General features: G+C 32.8%; 1 protein-coding gene across 1 annotated transcript; it reads right to left on the reverse strand.

Moving 5' to 3' along the window:
• Window positions 1–3: 3 nt before the first annotated feature.
• On the reverse strand, window positions 4–20502 carry LOC149734131 (uncharacterized). Its single transcript, XM_089881162.1, has 41 exons — window positions 19766–20502; window positions 18687–18908; window positions 18161–18265; window positions 16915–17025; window positions 16468–16581; window positions 15479–15589; window positions 14806–14916; window positions 14227–14334; window positions 13509–13619; window positions 13057–13164; window positions 12775–12882; window positions 11932–12045; window positions 11133–11246; window positions 10776–10889; window positions 10193–10303; window positions 9543–9656; window positions 8641–8751; window positions 8374–8487; window positions 7979–8089; window positions 7497–7607; window positions 7001–7111; window positions 6575–6685; window positions 6154–6267; window positions 5856–5966; window positions 5553–5666; window positions 5226–5336; window positions 4907–5020; window positions 4605–4718; window positions 4275–4385; window positions 3921–4034; window positions 3725–3838; window positions 3439–3549; window positions 3150–3263; window positions 2977–3087; window positions 2637–2750; window positions 2261–2371; window positions 1902–2018; window positions 1369–1491; window positions 885–988; window positions 371–501; window positions 4–13 (listed from the first exon to the last, which is right to left on the reverse strand). Exons 1-39 carry the CDS (start codon window positions 19833–19835, stop codon window positions 921–923), a joined length of 4401 nt encoding a protein of 1466 aa, XP_089737288.1. The 5' UTR covers window positions 19836–20502; the 3' UTR covers window positions 4–13; window positions 371–501; window positions 885–920.
• Window positions 20503–20591: the final 89 nt, after the last annotated feature.

The following is a 20591-nucleotide window of genomic DNA, read 5'->3' on the forward strand; positions in this document are numbered from 1 at the left end:
TCACAGGAGCAGTCTATAGAAGTTAGGAGTTGTTAAAACATTAGACAGAAATACAGTTTTAAAATGTATTGAATGTTTGTACAGAAATTCCAGGTTTGTAAAGAGTGTACAGAAAGAGCAGTTGATTAAGGTGTTTTAAAACAAAGTAAAGCGGGTCTAAGCCTGTATTGATGCTAACAGGGGTAAGTTTCAACACCTTTTATAATTGTCACCCATTTATATTTACTCCCTAAATTATATTCTAAAACATGCTTGTTAATAAGTGCACAGTGATTTTCAAAGACTACATTTATTTAAAAAGTATGATTTTAGACATTCAAATTTTTTTAAACAATTTTTTCAGTTGCTCATCGCAAAACACAAGACTTACCCAATTTTTATCAGTACCAAACTCAGTGGCAAGAGTTATATTGCAGGGTAAATACTGGAGGTGCACTGTATCAAAATTAGCTCTGCCGCCAGTGCTGGGAAACTTGCATGTAGTTTGTGCAATTGACCGACCTAAATATAATTTTTTTTATCTTTTCCAATATAGTACCGAAAATCAATGAAATAAAATAACAAAGGAAAATTTGCAACAAACGGACAGTCGTTAAAAAACAACATTATGGGTAAACATTTGCCTACTTAAGGAAAAATGTAAAATAAAGGTGTTGCTGCTAAATTCACGAACTACATCTTGGGGGTAATAAAAGGAAATTTAGTATAAAATAATTCTATTTGTTTGAGTAGTATAATATCGGTCCAAATATTAAAAGAAGGGATTAGAAATAAAACTTTATCTCTCAAAATAAGCTACAGGTCAATACATACAACCTTTGGAGAGGTTTTATTAAATAAATCTTAAATAATTTAAAGCAACTCATTCATATAAACATTCTTACCATCTAAACAAGTTTCATTTGAAGCCACCACTTCGTTTAAAATACTTTTGGAAAAGAAAAAACCTTTCCATTTTCAAGAGTAACTTGCCCCGCTTCGCAATATGCTGCAAAGAATATGCTTTTTAAATATATTAACCATTTTTTTCCAATTAGGTATAAATATGTTTAACTGTAAGTGTGTTTTACCAAATGTGGTTTTGTCGCTATATTCCACCTTTTTGTTTAAAATATTTCTAAATCTTCGCTAACGTAATCGAAGAGACAAATAAAGTTATCAATATTATTGATATTATTCAGTTTTGTTTTGAAAATTTTAGTACTTAAACTTGTGGACTGTGTTAACACATAATATATGAAATAAAGAATTTATCCTTAAAACATATACGCAAAAAAAACATAGAAAATAGAGCTGGGTATTATACTTCTGCCACCTCTATTACTGGGTACTGTTACAGCTTCTAAAAATTCAGTATCATTAAGTTACCGCTGCACTTAAAACCATCACCAATCCAGCCAGTAAAGCAATCACATGAGTAACCCCGATCAGTGCTTGCTTCTGAACAAGTAGCAAACTCATGGCAAGTGTTGTTGGCACAACGTGGTGGGACTGCAATATGGTACACAATATTTTGAATAAAACAATTGTATGTAAAATAACTGAAAGAGTAATAAATGTAAATTGCAATACAAATAAAAACCTAGCTAACTCGATACAAATAAAACCCTTGCTAATTCAGTTTTTGGTTGGTATAATCTAGTTTAGGCATAAGTCCCAGGTTCACTGTCATGTTTTACTGTAGAACCTCACTCATTAACATGGTAAACATAAGACAAACATAATCCATATTTTTTTATATTTTACCTCTTTGGCTAAGCCATTAAATACACAACACTAATAAATGCCTTAAAAAGTTAACATATATACTTTATTCTAAACTCAGCTATAAGAATTTTTCTATTTTTCTAGACCACTAACAACACATATTTAGTTAATTTTAATTCTACAGAGTGGCTTACTTGAACAGTCGAGTCCTGTGTACCCAGATATACAGTTACAGTGATAGCTACCAGCAGTGTTTATGCACAAACCACCATTTTGACACAGACTGCTATTCCTTTGACATTCATTAGTATCTGAAGATAAAACAATGTAGCCATTGTTTAGCTTTTATTTTAAACAATATGTACAAAATATTAATGTAAACCATATGAAAAATATATTAATGAGAACAATATCTATAGTATAAGAATCATAAAAGATAGGCACAATACATCAATATGTTTATACAGAGGCCTATTTTAAGTAGGTTTGCTTAGTAATGCTTTAAAAATATTGTGTTAAAAGGTTCCAATTCATTATTGTTTACTCAACAAACCTTCTGAGCAATTTTTGCCCTCGTAACCAACAGTACATTCACAGAAATAATCGTCTACTCTGTCATGACAAGTTCCATTGACACAATGATTGGGGACGCATTCATCAATATCTGAAAGTATTTTCATGAAACAATAACAATTAAAAACTAGGCAAAGTTTTATAAATCCAAAAAGGAGGTATAACATGGGGGTTCTGTACATATACCTCTTGCATGCATATAAGTTACCTAGTATGTGTAACTTTGTTGCTGATTGTCATTTTTGGGAAACTATTACTTAATGTCTTGTCTAAAGACTTACATGTCCGCAACGGTTGCAGTAAAAATGTAAAGTTAATTTAAACTGGGTTATTACATAAACTGTTGAAGATTTTACCTATAGAGCAGTTTTTCCCTGTATAACCAGCTGTACAGTTACACATATAATCAGCCACCTTATCTTGGCAGGTAGAGTTATGCATACATCTGTTTGGATTGCAATCATCTATGTCTGCAAAGTAGGTAAGCAAATTAGGGAAAAATATAAGGTTTTTAACAAGTTGTTTTAATAAGGCCATATTTAGAGTTACATAAAAAGTGGCATTAAAAGCTTTAGATAATGTGTTGCATTATACATACATTTTATACAAACTATAAAATAAAAATGTAATTTTATGAAGTGCATGATTTCGTATCTGGAAGAAAGTTCAAACAAAAAAATGCAAGCATTTTCTTACTTTCGGAACAGTTCTTTCCTTCATAACCATCCATACATGTGCATTTATAATCTGCCACAAGGTCACTACAGTCACCATGTACACATGGATTGTGCGCGCATTCATCAATATCTGGAAAAATAATTATGTTTTTACTGTTTAAATTAGGAAAATGTAGTACAGCACTAACATACCTATAGAGCAGTTCTTTCCTTTATAACCAGCTGTACAGGTACACATATAATCAGCCACCTTATCTTGACAGGTAGAGTTATGCATACATCTGTTTGGATTGCAATCATCTATGTCTGTAAATGATAAACAGGTACATTGACCCATTTCATATTACATTTTTGCAGTCTAAAAAAATGTTAATCAAATTTTAAGTGAAGGGTCAACTCTGGAGCTTTTCATATCTTATTGTATCAACTTGCCGAAATAGAATACATTTACAACTTCGGAAAGTGGGTTTAGATTTCTTACTTTCTGAACAGTTCTTTCCTTCATAACCATCCATACATGTACATTTATAATCTGCCACTAGATCAATACAGTCACCATAGACACATGGATTGTGTGCACATTCATCAATATCTGGATAAACGAATAAGTATTATTATTACAATGCATTTTGTAACAGTTTACTTGTTGAACAAAAAATAATTTTAAAAAATGTTAAAATCTAAATATATTCAAAATTGAATACCCACATGTACCATAACTTAAAAATGTTTAAAAAACTGATAATACAAAACACTTGTGGTTTTACCTATAGAGCAGTTCTTTCCTGTATAACCAGCTGTACAGTTACACATATAATCAGCCACCTTATCTTGGCAGGTAGAGTTATGCATACATCTGTTTGGATTGCAATCATCTATGTCTGAAACAGAAAATGAGTTGTTTTAAATTGGGTAATATTTTTGGAGAATTTGGATTAGTATAAAATAGATTCTTTAACTTACCTTTAGAGCAGTTTTTCCCTGTATAACCAGCTGTACAGTTACACATATAATCAGCCACCTTATCTTGGCAGGTAGAGTTATGCATACATCTGTTTGGATTGCAATCATCTATGTCTGGAAATGAAAAACAGGTACATCAACTGTTTTATAGTTTAACATTTTTATATCCAACAGAAAACTAGGAATAAGTGATAAAAACTGTAAACCTGTAAAAGTTATTTATTTAAGTTTAAGGTAATGTGTAAACTCTGGCCTATACCTCTCGTGATTTGAGTATGTTTTTGTAGGACCTTACCCGAATAATTATATTTTATATTTAGAAATACCTAGGAATAGTGCGAATAAATTTCTTACTTTCTGAACAGTTCTTTCCTTCATAACCATCCATACATGTACATTTATAATCTGCCACAAGGTCACTACAGCTACCATGCACACATGGATTGTGCGCACATTCATCAATATCTGGAGAATTAAAAATCTTTTTTAAATTGTTATATTTACAAAATACTGTTACAATTTATTTTCTTACTTTGTTCTACAAAAGGAAGTCAAACAGAAAGCAATTTTATAGGTAATGTTTTTTTTTACCAAAAGTGTTACAAAAATTATATATTATAATTTCATGCACTATAGTTTAATTAGAATTCAAAAACCCACAACACAAAAAACCTTGTATTTTACCTATAGAGCAGTTTTTCCCTTTATAACCAGCTGTACAGTTACACATATAATCAGCCACCTTATCTTGGCAGGTGGAGTTATACATACATCTGTTTGGATTGCAATCATCTATATCTGAAAAAAAATGTTTTAATTTATATTAGAAAAAGTACATACCTTTTATAGAATTGAATGTGATTATTATTATAAACTAGGAATTAGGCTTTTTTTCTTAGCAGTTTTTATTGAGATGTAGCCAATGCTTAAAAAGATAAATGTTTTAAGGGAAATTGAATTAGTCTAAAATAGATTCATTAACTTACCTATAGAGCAGTTTTTTCCTGTATAACCAGCTGTACAGTTACACATATAATCAGCCACCTTATCTTGGCAGGTAGAGTTATGCATACATCTGTTTGGATTGCAATCATCTATGTCTGAAAATGATAAACAGGTATATATACATAAACTATTCATAATTGTTATATTTGTATTTCATAAAAAAAAACTATGAAAAAACACATTATTATTTTATATATAGTGTTGCAACCTCTTTCTGTGCCTTCTCATAGAACCTTACCCATTTAGAATACAATAACTGTTTCAGAAATATCTAGGTAAAAGGGTTTATGTGTTTCTTACTTTCTGAACAGTTCTTTCCTTCATAACCATCCATACATGTGCATTTATAATCTGCCACAAGGTCACTACAGCTACCATGCACACATGGATTGTGCGCACATTCATCAATATCTGGAAAATTGAAAAACTTTCATAAGAAAATTTTTATGATCGCGTACTTTGTTAAAATTCCGTTCCTGATTTTTTTGACAAAGCAGTTATGCAGAGTTTTTTTTAAAGATAGCTTTATTTTACTTAAAATGTGACTAAAATCATAATATTTAATCACATACACTATAGTTTAATTATAATTCAAAAACCCACAATACAAAAAACCTTGTATTTTACCTATAGAGCAGTTCTTTCCTGTATAACCAGCTGTACAGTTACACATATAATCAGCCACCTTATCTTGGCAGGTAGAGTTATGCATACATCTGTTTGGATTGCAATCATCTATGTCTGAAACAGCAAATAAGTTGTTTTAAATCGGGAAAAAAAACACATACACACATTTTAAAACTGTGCCACACAAAGATTAATAAGATCATTATTTTTGTTGAAGGACAAAGTCTGGCATAAATCAAGCGTTTCCTCACATGCCTTGCCTATACAGAATTTAAGTAAACTTTAACTAGGATTTAAGCTTACTGGTTGAGCAGTTTTTTCCTTCATATCCTGCATCACATGTACAATTGAAATCATCCAAAAGGTCACTGCAGTTACCATGAACACATGGCATGTGCGCACAGTCATCGATATCTGAAAAAATTAATGATTAATCTATTAAATTCATATTTTTGTAAAAGGAGAACCAACATCACACTTTTTTCTATTCAGATAGATATGCAAGAACTTAGCTCTTATTTAACACCAGACAATGCCTCACTTGAGAATAAATAGTTACAAACATTCAAACATATACGAACATAACAAAAATAAAACTTACTTATTGAACAGTTGGTTCCGGTAAATCCGAATGTACAAACACAGATGTATTCCCCAACACAGTCCAAACACGTAGCACCATTTTGGCAGAAACCCCAGGAACATTCATCTACATCTAAATGTACACAAAAACATCAATATATTTTTTATAAAAAATAAAAAGGCATAAATAAATAAAGGTAACTTACTGTATCCTAGAATGGCCGGATATTGTTAGTCCTTATAACGCGGGTGTTCTGTTTCATACACCTCATGCCAGAGTTACTATATGTGTAACTTAGTGGTTGATTATTGTAGTTTTTTATGTATACATGTGAGTGACCAGCCTTGATCTCATCACCTCTGGGTTACAGGCAGGCATGCCAACCACTTTGCCATGTTGGCGCATAAATTATAACTACATGTTTTAACCTATTTCTTACTTTCAGAGCAGTTTTTCCCAGTGTATCCAGCTGTACAGTTGCAGTCATAATCATTGACTTTGTTAACGCAAGTGCCATTTACACAAGGTGAGCCAACGCAATTATCAATTACTGCATCATAATAACAAGTGTTCATGTTACATAACTTAATTACAAACAAAAACAAAATTGTTAATGAAATTCTTTACACAATTTTGTCTATCTATTGGTAATCACTGGGTTGAAGCAACTATGGTTATGTATCTCGCTAAGGGATAGCATCGAGTTTCAAATCAAGTATTCTCTGGTAACAAGACATGTGCTCTTACCACTGATTTTGGCCATGTTTTTAAACATAAGTGTAAAAAAGCTTTTTCGGCAAGTAATATGTTACATGGGACATATTGTAATTTTTGCAAATTATAGCTACTTGTTTTGATCTCTTACTTTCAGAGCAGTTTTTTCCAGTGTATCCAGTTTCACAGGTGCAGTCATAGTCATTCAGTTTGTTAACGCAAGTGCCATTTTCACAAGGTGAAGGAATGCAATTATCAATTACTGCATCATAATAAGACTTGTTCATGTTACAAAACTCAAACACAAATGAATATTAAAATAAATCATTAAATCCTACAGAACTTAATTACAAAGAGAAAATAAAATTAATAAAAATATAACTCTTTACACAATTTCAACAATTCTCTAGTAACCACTAGGTTTGAATGATTACCACTAAGTGTGTCTTGCCCAATGACACACATACCTAGGTAAGTAGCAGCGCCAAGCCTTGAACCCTGTACCCTCTATCATTAGGCCTGCGGTTAAACCACTGTTCTAGGTTGTGTTTTAAATATATTTCTAATAAAGCTGTTTTAGCTGATGTATTAGTATATGTAGAGGTTTGGTGGCAGATATAAGTTCTAGCTACAAATTTATTGCTTACTTTCAGAGCAGTTTTTTCCGGTGTACCCAGTTGCACAGTTGCAGTCGTAATCATTGACTTTGTTAACGCAAGTCCCATTTTTACAAGGTGAGCCGATGCAATTATCAATTACTGCATCATAATAACAAGTGTTTATATTACAGAAGTAAAAATAATGCAAAAACAACCATCAAGTTACATAGTGGTAACTCGTGAGTGGGAACAGAGTGTATGGAACAGAAAACCTGTGTTATAACGACTATCCTTACCCCGCTATGTAAATATAAATAAGTTGCATTCATTCAAGTGTGTTTTGCCCTAATACACAACTAGAATGTTAGCAACGCCAACCTAGTGTTACTTGGTTATGAGATTGGTGCTGAAACTACTAAGCTATGTTATGTTTTCAATATATAAATATGATACTGCCTATCTGGCCAACTATTTTGCAGTATTGGAAAATAAGTGATATACTACTGCATAGGTTAATATTGATATCTTACTTTCAGAGCAGTTTTTTCCATTGTATCCAGTTGCACATGTGCAGTTATAATCATTCAGTTTGTTAACGCAAATACCATTTTCACAAGGTGAAGGAATGCAATTATCAATTACTGCATCATAATAACAAGTGTTTATGTCACATACCATAACTAATTATACCACAAAACATTAAAACAAAATTCGAAAAAATTAACCAGATAGAAAAAACTAAGCTGCTAACCATGCAATCACTAGTGATATAAATAGTACTGGAACATAAAATAATGGGCCAACCATTGCCTAAATCCTATAAATAAATATAAACCAAAATCCTAGGTCACTTGGCAGGTCACTGCATAGGACCCTACCCATATACAATAGAATAAAATAAAATATTTATTGATATATATCTTACTGATGGAGCAGTCTCGCCCTGTAAATCCCGCCACACATGAGCATGTATAGTTGTTTACTAAATCGATGCATGTGCTACCATTTAAACAATTTCCAGGAGCACAATCGTTTATATCTGTAAGAAGAAAATATGTTAAGTTTAGATACTCAACAGTAACAGCTCCAGTGTAGCAGTAACTAATGAGTTTGCCTAAATTGTCAACTAAACAGAGAAAAAAAAGTTAAATATGTGACACTGGTAAACAGCAGAAATGAATTCAAAATTTACTTTTTGAGCAATTTGTTCCTTCAAATCCAAGAAAACAAGTGCAGTTGTAATCATTAACCATATCATTGCATGTCCCATTATTACAAGGTTTACTTGCACAATCATCAATATCTATAAAAACAATGTTAGTAAGAATACAGCTGTAAAGTTAGGTTAAAGACACAGTCCGGCGCCGTGGCGTAGTGGATAGCGCGCCTGCTGTAACCATTAGGTAATGGGTTTAAGGCCTGTCGCTGCTACCATTGTGGGCGTATGTGTCCTTGGGCAAGACACTTAACGATAATTGCTCCAACCCAGTGGTCACTAATGGGTTGTCAAAATTATCAGCCATACAAAAAAATAAATAAAAAAATCCCCAAAAAATAATCATCCACAAAGTAACATACAAGGTAACTCGTAAGCTGGCACGAGGTGTTAAACCCGTGTGATAACGACTGTCGTTTTCCGGCCACGCGAGGATAAAGTAAGTTACATTCATTCATTCACATTTGGCCCATAATATCTAAATATCTTGATCTTGTTTTAAACAATTAACAATGGTCAATAAGGGATGTGAGGATACAGTTTTAAAACTCTTTGAATGTTCTTAGTTTACTACTAAATGGGACGAAAAAATAGAGTTTAAAAGTGTTCCGTCTCTCCCCACCCTACTGTATGTATTATATTTATTTTTTCAAAAAGAACACTTATGAGTTACAATTGCTTTTGCCTAAAAACTATATATCACCACAATTATGTTAATAAAGCAGGGAAATAATCACAAGAAGAAACACATTGCTAAAATGAAAACCACTAAACACAAATCTGTTTTAGAACTTATCAATATTTGAATAGTTAAGAAGCATGGTCACCACACTAAGTAGAAAGATCAAATATTTTTTAGTAATAAATATTGTTCTTACTTGTTGAGCATGTCTTTCCAGTGTAACCAGATTCACAGGAGCAGTTAAAATCATTAAAGAGATTGGTGCAAAAGCCTCCATTTCTACACGGACTAGTGTGACAATTATCATAGTCTAAAAACATTAATTGTATTAGATTTTTAATGCCATTATTACTTGTATAAATTAGAAAACTAGTTTTAGTTTTACCGAAAAAATATGTTGGCCTAATAATTTCTCTGAAAAAAAATAGTTTGATCTAAAAACAATAAATGCATCAGATTTTTAGTGCCAATAGAACACTGGTTTAATTTCACCGAAAAAATAGGTTACCATTTTGTAATGAATGTAACCTATTCATCTCTGTACTGAGGGGTGTATGTTTTGGTGCTACACACTAAGTGGACATTGCTCCAATCTAGTGTTCACTGGGTTGTAGCTCCCTGGGTGTTGGGGTAACAGACCAACTGTAGCCTAAGTTTCAGGACCTATGGGTGCCTTACTGAATGACATAACCCATGTAGAATAAAATAGAACTTATTAATCCTCGCCTGACAATGCTTATAACACGAGTCATATAAAACAACACAACAGTTACAACAGAAGTGTTTCTAAATGTATTAAAAACAACTATTGAAAAAAAATTATTACTTCATCAGAAAAACATTTACCTGAGCAGTTCTTTCCTTGCCATCCATTATAACATCTGCATTCATAATCTGCTAACAAATCTCGACACAATCCACCATTGTTGCATGGGTTGGGGTCACATTCATCAATCTCTGTAGAAAACATTTAATAGTTATGAAATTCAGGAAAATCGTGAATTTGTGTCCAATTATTTTGATGCAATGTAACAAGATTGCATTTGTACAGGTTCTAACATATTTAATTTACTGTCAATAATTTATTCTGTTCTGCCCAGATAATATGTGTTGTTTTACCTTATGTGTGCTTATGCCTACATATGTAAATTTTAACACAAATGAAATACCATTCAGGAAAGTATGTAACAAATTATGCGAATCTGACCCTGAACTGGTGCTCATAGAGTTAGGCGATTCTTGTGTAAAGAAATACAGTATGGATTAGGTGCTGCGAAAACGTAACGGACAAAAATCTAGTCCAACCAATTGTATAATAAAATATGTAAATTCCGCCTAAATGGCATCGTCAGTCTCTCATTCAAAAGAATTTTGATCAAATAGAATCAGGAGAATATGTTTATATTATTATTTATACCAATACATTTACCAGTTGTGCAGTTTTTATCAGTATAGCCAGGAACACAAGTGCAGTTATAATCATTAAGCAAATCAGTACAATTTCCACCGTTAACACATGGATTCGGAAAGCATTCATTAACATCTGAAAAATATTAATTAGTTTTAATTATAAGATTGGAATATTAAATATTCTATGTTGATTTTTAGTTCCAACTACCTCAAAAAATATTTTCTGGATCTTTTTATAAAATTCATAAAAATTTTAGAAAATCATTTTCAGATTTTTTTTACAAAGTATTTATTTGCATTTATGCGACAAAGGTCCTCCAGCCAGTTTAAATCACATTTAGGTTTTATCTTTTAAAATATTTTAAGAGTATTTTACCTTCAGAACAGTTTTCTCCTTCATAACCCGCTTCACAACTGCAAGTGTATCCAAGATGTAAATCCACACACATTGCACCATTCTGGCATGGGTTTGGATTACATTCAACTGTTTCTGTTAGAAATATCTCTTAGTTTTAGATTTAGTAGCTTTACAGTTTAACAGGTAACCATATTGAGCACAATCTTAGAAAATGATTTGATAATAATGTAGAAATAGCAAAATATTAAGTAAGCTTGTAAAGTAACAATTAGAGTATAATATCTGGCAGCATGACACAATGTTTAGTGTGCCTGCCTCCAACCCGAGGTTATGGGTTTAAGGCTCGTCGCTGCTACCGTTGTGGGCGTATGTATCCTTGCACAAGACACTAAACTGCAATTGCTCCAACCCTGTGGTCACTAATGGGTTGTTTTAACTGTCAACCAAACAAAATAAAACAACCATCCACAAAGTTACATATGTCGTAACTCAAGAGCTGGCACGAGGTGTGTAAAACACAACTTAAACCTATGAGGCGCGTAAAACAGAACTTGTATCTTAAAACGAATGTCGTTTACATGTGAGAATAAAGCACGTTGGATGTTACATTCGATTATCTACTCAAATAAAAAGTGAGAAAAAACATTAAGTAAGTAAGCTCTTTAACTATTAATTAATATACAATGACCCAACTCTCGCCTAAATCACATGTCTGTATGGTCTCAGAAAAGAATCTAGGAAGTGAGAAACAAACCAAAGGTCTGCCCTTTTCTATCATGGTATTATATTAAGTTGTGATATAGATATGAAACCTTACCTTCTAAGCAGTTCCTTCCCAAGTATCCTGGTGCGCATGAGCAAGTATAGTTGCCCACCCTATCAGTGCAGGTTCCATTGTTTTTACATGGGGAGTCTACACAGTCATCTATATCTGAAGTTTGTAAACCTATTTTACTTTTTTTTCTCTTCCATTACAGTAGCGAAAATTTAGAAACGTTTTAAATGAAAAGACAGGATATAGCGACAAAACAAGAGTTGTTAAAACACGCTTACAGTAAAAAATATAATTGATTGAAAGAAAATAAAATAAGTGGGTCGCTACACCTAACAGACAAAACAGCCATTTATATTTAAATATTCTTAGGTTAAACTTGTTAATAGAAACAAAATGTTGATATTTACATATGTCTATATAAACATATTTTAACCCTATATGTATATCATTTATTTTGTACTTGTACTTTAATTGTATTTTATACTTTCCTTTAAGTGTAGGAAATATTGTGGACTAAAAGTTCAAAATATATTTAATTGGAATTTTTTTTTAATTTACACCACAAAGGAACACAAAGGAACGTAAAAACCAAAGCCAGTATTTTAAAGTGATTTCTGTTTCAAATGCGACATGCTTACAGTCAAAAAATTTAGCCAAGAAGAGTAAGTCATATTTATAGTTGGGTGGAAAAAGATGGGACACATTTTGCTGATAGTATCCCAATATCCTTATCGTGTTTCAAACAATTAATAATGGTCTATGGAAGTTGTGAGGATACAGTTTTATAATTCTTTGAAAGTTCCTTTTTTACTACCAAATAAAACGAGAAAATAGAATAAAAAGGGGGGACCTGTTCCCCCTCCTTCCCATCCTACTATATATTACCTATAGTGCAGTTTTTTCCAGTGTAACCGGTTGAGCAATTGCAAAAATATTCTGTCTGATTGATATCATGACACAGTCCATGTGCGCATGTCTCATTTGTACAAGGACCTGTTAAAGGAAAAAAAACTGAGGGTGGAAAAAAATTATGCTAATTCTTTTTGATGTTTTAATAATTCAAGCTTTACTCATTTTTTGAGAAGAAACTAAAATTTATAGAATTACAATAAAATTTTGTAATTCAAAACCACTAAAATAACTGCTGTTTTAATACCACCAACTTACCAGTTGTATTTTGACAACACATAGGCCCAGTGTAACCAGGATGGCAATTACAAGTGAAGTTGTCACCAGTTGGATTTGGAACACAGTCGCCATGGACGCAGTCACACACTGTAAGATATTTTTTCTTTTAAAATAATAATCAGTAAAAATGAAACTAATCAATATATAAATATGATGTAAAACTGAACACTTGTAAAATACAAAAACCGCAATTTTTTTAAAAAAAAAAACTTATTTTTTTTAAATCACCATTGAAATATTTAAAACTTTTAGTAATAACTTTCATTCTTTTTATTAATACACACAGGGCAATAAAAAATATTAACTTTTCGTCAAATCAAAACCAAATTATTTATTACTATTTAGGTATAGATTTAACAATTTTTAATATTAGACAAAAAAAAAACAACTTTTGTTTTTATTAAAAAAATTGTCAAAATATGTCAACCTACCAGTAGAACAGGTGTCCCCAATAAAACCTTCCAAGCAGCTGCATTCTGCTTTTGTTTTTAAGTTTTCACACTGCCCACCGTACAAGCATGTTTTATTAGCACAAAAGTTGTCTGTAAAGAAAAAAAAAAGAATGTATGAATAAATGTAACTTACTTTATCCTCAAGGGGCCCGAAAACGACAGTCGTTATAACACGGGTGTTAATACACCTTGTGCCAGCTTACGAGTCATCTTGTATGTTACTTTGTAGGTGATTATTTTTTTAGCGATTTTTTTGTGTATGGCTGATAATTTGGACATCCCAATAGTGACCACTAGGTTGGAGCGAGGATATTAAAATGATTTTCATAGACCAGACTCTGATTCTTTTATAAACTGTTGAATTGTTTAGTTATTTACCCAGAGGTATAAAACATTATTTAAATCATAATGATAACTTTTGTTTAAACTAATCTGTTGACATTCTAAATCAAATTATACCATTGCTAAAATTTGTAAACATTGTAGTATGCCAAATGTTGCTTTTTTTAAAGAACAATTAATGAATGAATGAATGAATGAATGAATGTAACTTACTTTATCCTTGCGTGGCCGAAAAATGACAGTTGTTATAACACGGTGTTCTGTTTTACACACTTCGTGCCAGCTTACGAGTTACCAAGTATGTTACTTTAAGGATGAAGAGAAAAAGAATATTACAGAGATAAATAGGACTTACATGTTGAACAGTTGTATCCCATGTAACCAGGAAGGCAGTTACATATATATGCAGTCGCATTGCTTTTGCAAGTTGCATTATTTAGACATGGTGACCCAAGGCAATGATCTAATAAAAAAGAGTTTATATTCTTACATATATCGCAAACTGTTCTTACATACATGATTGTGTTTTTACTAGTAACTTTTAATGAGTAGCATTGAGTTTAAGAATGCTTTAATTGATAATGCTGATATGCTATTGTATTAAATAGGTTAAACCTCATAAAAGTAGTAAACTATGAGCTTATACCTTATATATTATTGCTGAAAGACAATAATGTTGGCTTTCAGCAGATTATACAATGTAGGCTTGGTATGAAAGATTGAATTCAACTTATTTATTCTGAAATGACAACGGCAGTCATTATAGCATAGGTGTTCTGTTTCACATACCTCTTGCTTGCTAATGAGATATTATGTATGTGTTAATATTAGTGTTTCTGTGTAAATATGAGTTACCCTGCATGTGGTAGCATTAATGTTTCTGTTTTGTGTAAAAACTTTCAAATTAATTTACCAAACAGAAACACAGACTTACTTGGTACACTTTCGCAACAAGTTGGGCCATCGAAGCCATTAAAACATGAGCATGTGAATCCTGTTGCAGGGTTTCCAACTGGCACACACTCTCCGTTTGTGCAATTGCAAACTAAACAGGTTAGATTGTTAACTGTGACCTCAAAAAAACTAAAATCGCCTTGATCGAAAATTTAGAGATTTGCATATCGTTTTTGTAACACAAATATCATGAGGTATAAAGAAATTATAAATGGCGTGATCGGCTCATTAAGGTGATGCAATGTGGAAAATTACGACTGATCAAAAACTCAAATCCAATTTTTAAAAAACAACAACTAGAAAACTAAGGAAAAGCTATAAAAAACATTTTGAATTTTTTGAAAAAAATATAAAATACAAAATGGATTTATATGGGTTTCTAAATAGAAGAAAATTGAATGTGAATTTGCAACAACGGCGATTTGTTTAAACTTAATATTTTTCTGTGCAAAACTATGATAATGGTATAACGGATTTAATCAGATTTTGAATTAGGTCCGCCTTTTACACGCTTTTTATCCATAGTACTTTTTAACTACGATTGTTTTGCTGATAATTCCGTTCTCTTGGTCCTTTAAAATGACTTTAGATCTCCACTATTATTTTCGACGAGATAAATAAAAATTATGTTATATTATGTTAAATGCAGTTACCAATTGAGCAGTTTTTCCCATACATTCCAGACAGACATTCACAAGTGTAGTCTGTACTTGTTGAGGTACATTTCCCATTGTGTTGGCATGGGTTAGGGTAACACAAATCAACTGCAGGGAAAAAATAGTTTTATTTTTTAAAGAACTGCAGAATATCTGGGACAGAACTAACAAAATTAAACATTTGTTAAACTATAAATAGCAGCGGTTCAAGAAACAGACAATATAGTTGGAAAATTAATTAGAAATGCTTCTATGTGTTGTATGTTAATTTCACTTATATGTTATGTGTTAAAAAAATGTGTGTCACTTGCTTTTTGGCCACAATAAGACAGTCGTTACAACACAAGTTTTGAATGAATGAATGAATGTAACTTACTTTATCCTCGCGTGGACGGAAAACGACAGTTGTTATCACATGGGTTTAACACCTCGTGCCAGCTTACGAGTTACCATGTATGTTACTTTGTGGGTAATTATTTTTTTGGTTTTTTTTTTCTTTTTTATGTATGGCTGATAATTTAGACAACCCATTTGTGACCACTGGGTTGGAGCAATTGCCGTTAAGTGTCTTGCCCAAGGACACATACGCCCACAATGGTAGCAGCGTCGAGCCTTGAACCCATTGCCTCTGGGTTACAGGCAGGCGCGCTAACCACTACACCACGGCGCCGAACGATATTTTCATACACCTCATGTCAGCTTGCACTTTATCGTGTATGTTACTTTGTGGGTGATTATTTTTGAGAGATTTTTTAGGTATGACTGATGATTCGGACAACCAATTAGTGACCAATTGGTTGGAGCAATTGCTGTTAAGTTTTTTGCCCAAAGACAGATACGTCTACAATGATACGAGCCGTAAACCCATAACCTTCTGGGTTAGAGGCAGGCGTGGTTACCACTTTTGCACAGCGCGGGAATAACAGCTGAATTTTTCTTATGTTGTGTTAAAAAATGTCAATTTTAGACTGAATAATATATCTCACTTTCAGTGCAGTTTGTCCCTTTATATCCTGGTTTACAAGTACAATTGTAACCACCATTATCAACGTTGCATGTCCCATTATTAGCACAAGGGTCATCAACACATGTATCAACAACTGTGAAAATAGATTCTTATTAATTACAATTTTAACCACCTTTAAGATATTAGTTATTATAGTATTTTGGTGTAAGATGGTACATGTTTTCATTCTCTCTCTTGACCAATGTGGCACTAAACAAAAAATATTTAGAAAAATGTGTAGCCTATTTGGCCTATACCAGTAGCCCCATAAAAAGAATATTGTTAATTAATTAAAACACGATCTGGAAATATGGGATATTCTGTAAACTTATCCCATCTTCCCCTACAACAATACTAAATATTTGTATATTCATAAAATGGTATAAAGAAATTAATATGACAAAATGTATGAGCTTTTATTATTTACTGGTGCAGTTTTGGCCAACGTATCCTGTTGCACACGAACATCTATATCCATCCAAAAGGTCGATACATGTACCGTTGTTTTTACACGTTGAATCCGTACAACTTGGTGTGTCTACAAAATGTTAGAACTCTCTTAAATATTCTCTAAGTCATTATAACACGGTTTTAGGTTTCATACTCGTTGTACCCCCTTACGAGTTGCCACATATAATCACCCACAAAGTAACATACATGATAACTCGTAAGCTTACACGAGGTGTATGAAACCGAACACCCGTGTGTTAACGACTATCGTTTTCCGACTATGCGAGGATAAAGTAAGTTACTTCATACATTCATTCATTTATTCATTCATTCATAACCTATTTATTCTCGTATGGCTGGAAAACGTCTGTCATTATAACGCGGTGTTATGTTAAGTTTCAAATATCTCGTGACAAGCATCTTCTGCCATTAAAAACTGTTTTGTTGTTCCTTAAAGTAGTTTGTTAATTGTACCGTGGTTACTACGCACAGCCGTACACCATACATAAGATTTAGCTCCTCATTCGGCGCTACACCATCGTCCACCGCAGAAAGTTACTTACAGTATGCACGATACCCGAAGCGAATTCAAGTTGCAGAGAAACAACGCGAAATAAAAGTAAGCCATTAGATTAAAGTATCTTTTTGCACAATGATTTACCCAACAGTTCTTTTCGGTCTAGCGCGCTTTAAAAGAGGACATATACCAGCTAATAGACCGTACGTAACATGGTGTGTTTTATCTTCTGATGACCTCGTTTTAACCCTCCGACAAATAAAACAACAATTACCCATAAATTTACATACATGGTAACTCGAAAGCTGGCACGAAGTGTATGAAACAGAACACCCGAGTTGTAACGACTGTGGTTTTTCGGCCACGCGGGGATAAAGCAAGTTACATAACGTTACCTGCACCGCATACAAGACCTAGAAACTCGAGCGAACCTACTTGGTCGAATCTTTCCTTGAAATTATTAAACGCCACTTATTACCGTACGGGTCGCTAAGTGTAAAGTTTGATACCGTTTACACGTACCGTCAAAGTTTGATACCGTTTACACGCTCGTAAACTTACGCTACACAACCTACTTCTACTTAAAACAATCAAACTTGGACGAAATTAGAAATAAAAATTTTGATTAACTTTATTTTGTTACTCTAAATACGTTTTAATGGGAAATATTTTGACCGGAAGCTGGCGACAGAGAGTCGCAAGTTACCTGAAGGTGTAATGATTTTTTCACAACAAAATGTTCCTTTGAACCCAGGTTTGCACGAACAGGTCGATTCGCTACATTGTAAGTTGCAGGTATCATTCGTACAGCCTGTAAACAAACGAATAATGTCTTCCAGTTAGTACGGCGTATGTATTGGACATATTGGTAGTAATAAACTTATAGTACAGTGGGGAAAGATGGGACACCTTTAGAACACGATATTCAAATATCCTGATCGTGTTTTAAACAACTAACGACAGTTCATGAAAGTCATGAAAATACGGTTTTATATTTTTTTTAAATGTTCTTTGTTTACTACCAAATGACACAAGAAAATCGAATGAAAAAGTGTCCCTCTTCCCGCGCCCTACTATACTATTAAACTTATTTAATTAAGCTATCTTTAAAAACAATTCAAACCAATACTATTACTGGTTATATTTAATTACAAACGGACTCGTTTTTTTTAGCAAAAATTATTACAAAAAAGCAAATTAAATTTATTCATTTATTCATTCACTAAACTTACTATTCAATGAAGCTAAGTGCCAGACAAAATTCCCATACTGCTTGACTTCGTAGAAAAGGCCCCATGGCTCGATGTTGCGTACATAGTCGACGTTATTTTTATAGACCACAGCGACGACGATATTGGTTTCATTATGACATGTAGGAAACACAATGGTAACGTTATTGTTGCCAGCTGTGAGGTTGCCAGCGAAAGTGTAGTTTCCCGATTGGTGAACTTGAACTAGAAAAAAAACATGTTAATATTTATATGGTGTATGTGGGGAAATGGAAAACCGTTAGCACATAATACCCCATATTTCCTAATCGCTTGAAGTATTTCCACGGCTGAAAAATTTTAACTGAAAAATACTTATACACGGTAATGTGTATATGGTGCAGTGCTGGGTAAATATAAAAACTGTACGCACATAATACTCTATATTTTTAATCGACTAAAAGTTCTGTGAACATTTTAATTTTTATACTTGGGGTAAGACGATACTTTTTGCACATAATATATTCTACCCTACTGTACACACTGTAATAGAGTAGATTGGGTAAGATGGTCCACGTGTTTTCTTTTATGTGGGGTAATATGGTTAGCGTTAGCACGTAATATAGTAGTGCGGGGTAAGATTTAACACCTTTAGCACATAATATTCAAATATCCTGATGGTGTTTTAAAAATTAAAAAAGGTCTATAGAATTATAAACGGACATTTTATTTATAGTAACGTATGGTAAAACGAGCCTATTTTTTCCAATCGTGTTTTTGAACTGCTCTCTCTTTTAAGGTCGCGGGGATACGGATATATAGTTCTGTAAACATACTATAACGTGGAAGAAGAGGAATCACCTTTTCATTCTACTTTTCCGTTCCATTTGGTAGTAAACAAAGAACATTATTAAACCACATCCTCACAACTTCCATAGAACGTTGTTAATTGTTTAAAACAAGATCAGAATATTATGTGCTAAAGATGTCCCGTCTTACCCCACAATACTATATGTCTTTTTTACAAACAAATTAGTTAAGAAAAAATAATGAAAACATATCCCACTCGAAAGTATAGTTTTTTTTGTTTTGTTATCACTTACTTTGTCCCCATGCCGACGCCAGCAGAACTGCTAGAACACACAGGACAGCAGAAACTCCTGTCCGTACCATTCCTCTCACGTATTCGCTTCTATATGTTTGTTTAACTCGGTACTATACAACAGTGTTCTGTAGGATAGACTAAAGTAATTTTTTCTTTAAAAAAATCAATTCTTTTAATTTTTTTGAATTTTTTGACTGCACGTTTTTAAAAGTTTACAAACTTCTAAAGCTAAAGACTACGTTGAAAAAACTTAACCCAAAATAAGAACTCGTTTTTATTTCTTTTACGATTTCCCCAAAACATCTTCTTGGCCCTAAAGGGTTCATAGACCTTAGGTAAAAACTCCACGCCTCTAATCCCTTTCCAAGAATTAGTAAATATTACGGTTCTCCAATATGTAATTCTTGCATGCCGGTTAACTATACCCTCGCTTAACTTTTTGTTTTGCATCGCAATTTGGTTAGGCCTCGTCGCTAACCATCGTCTCTGATTACGTGGGTTAGAGCATTAATTTCGTTGAAGTGTCGAATTTACCAGTTAGTTTGTCGCCGTTTTACTACGTAATCAAAGGAGCTGCTCAGTACGTCATGTTATACAGATCGACGTAAAATGTGTGTTTTCTTTTGTGTATGCAGAAATCGTGGTTTATAACTACGACGTCAATAACTTGTGTTTAGTATTGAGCAGCACTCATGTAAATATAACTCAAGCGCCTGTGCTGCTAATGGGGTGTATCACTCTGTCTCCGTATATTGTAACAACAATACGACACTGTATGAACTATTACTTCCGCAGATGTATCTTGTATAATCTACACATGTAAC

This window comes from Ciona robusta, chromosome 7 (assembly GCF_009617815.1).
Source record: "Ciona robusta chromosome 7, ASM961781v2".
NCBI classification, from domain to species: Eukaryota; Metazoa; Chordata; class Ascidiacea; order Phlebobranchia; family Cionidae; genus Ciona; species Ciona robusta.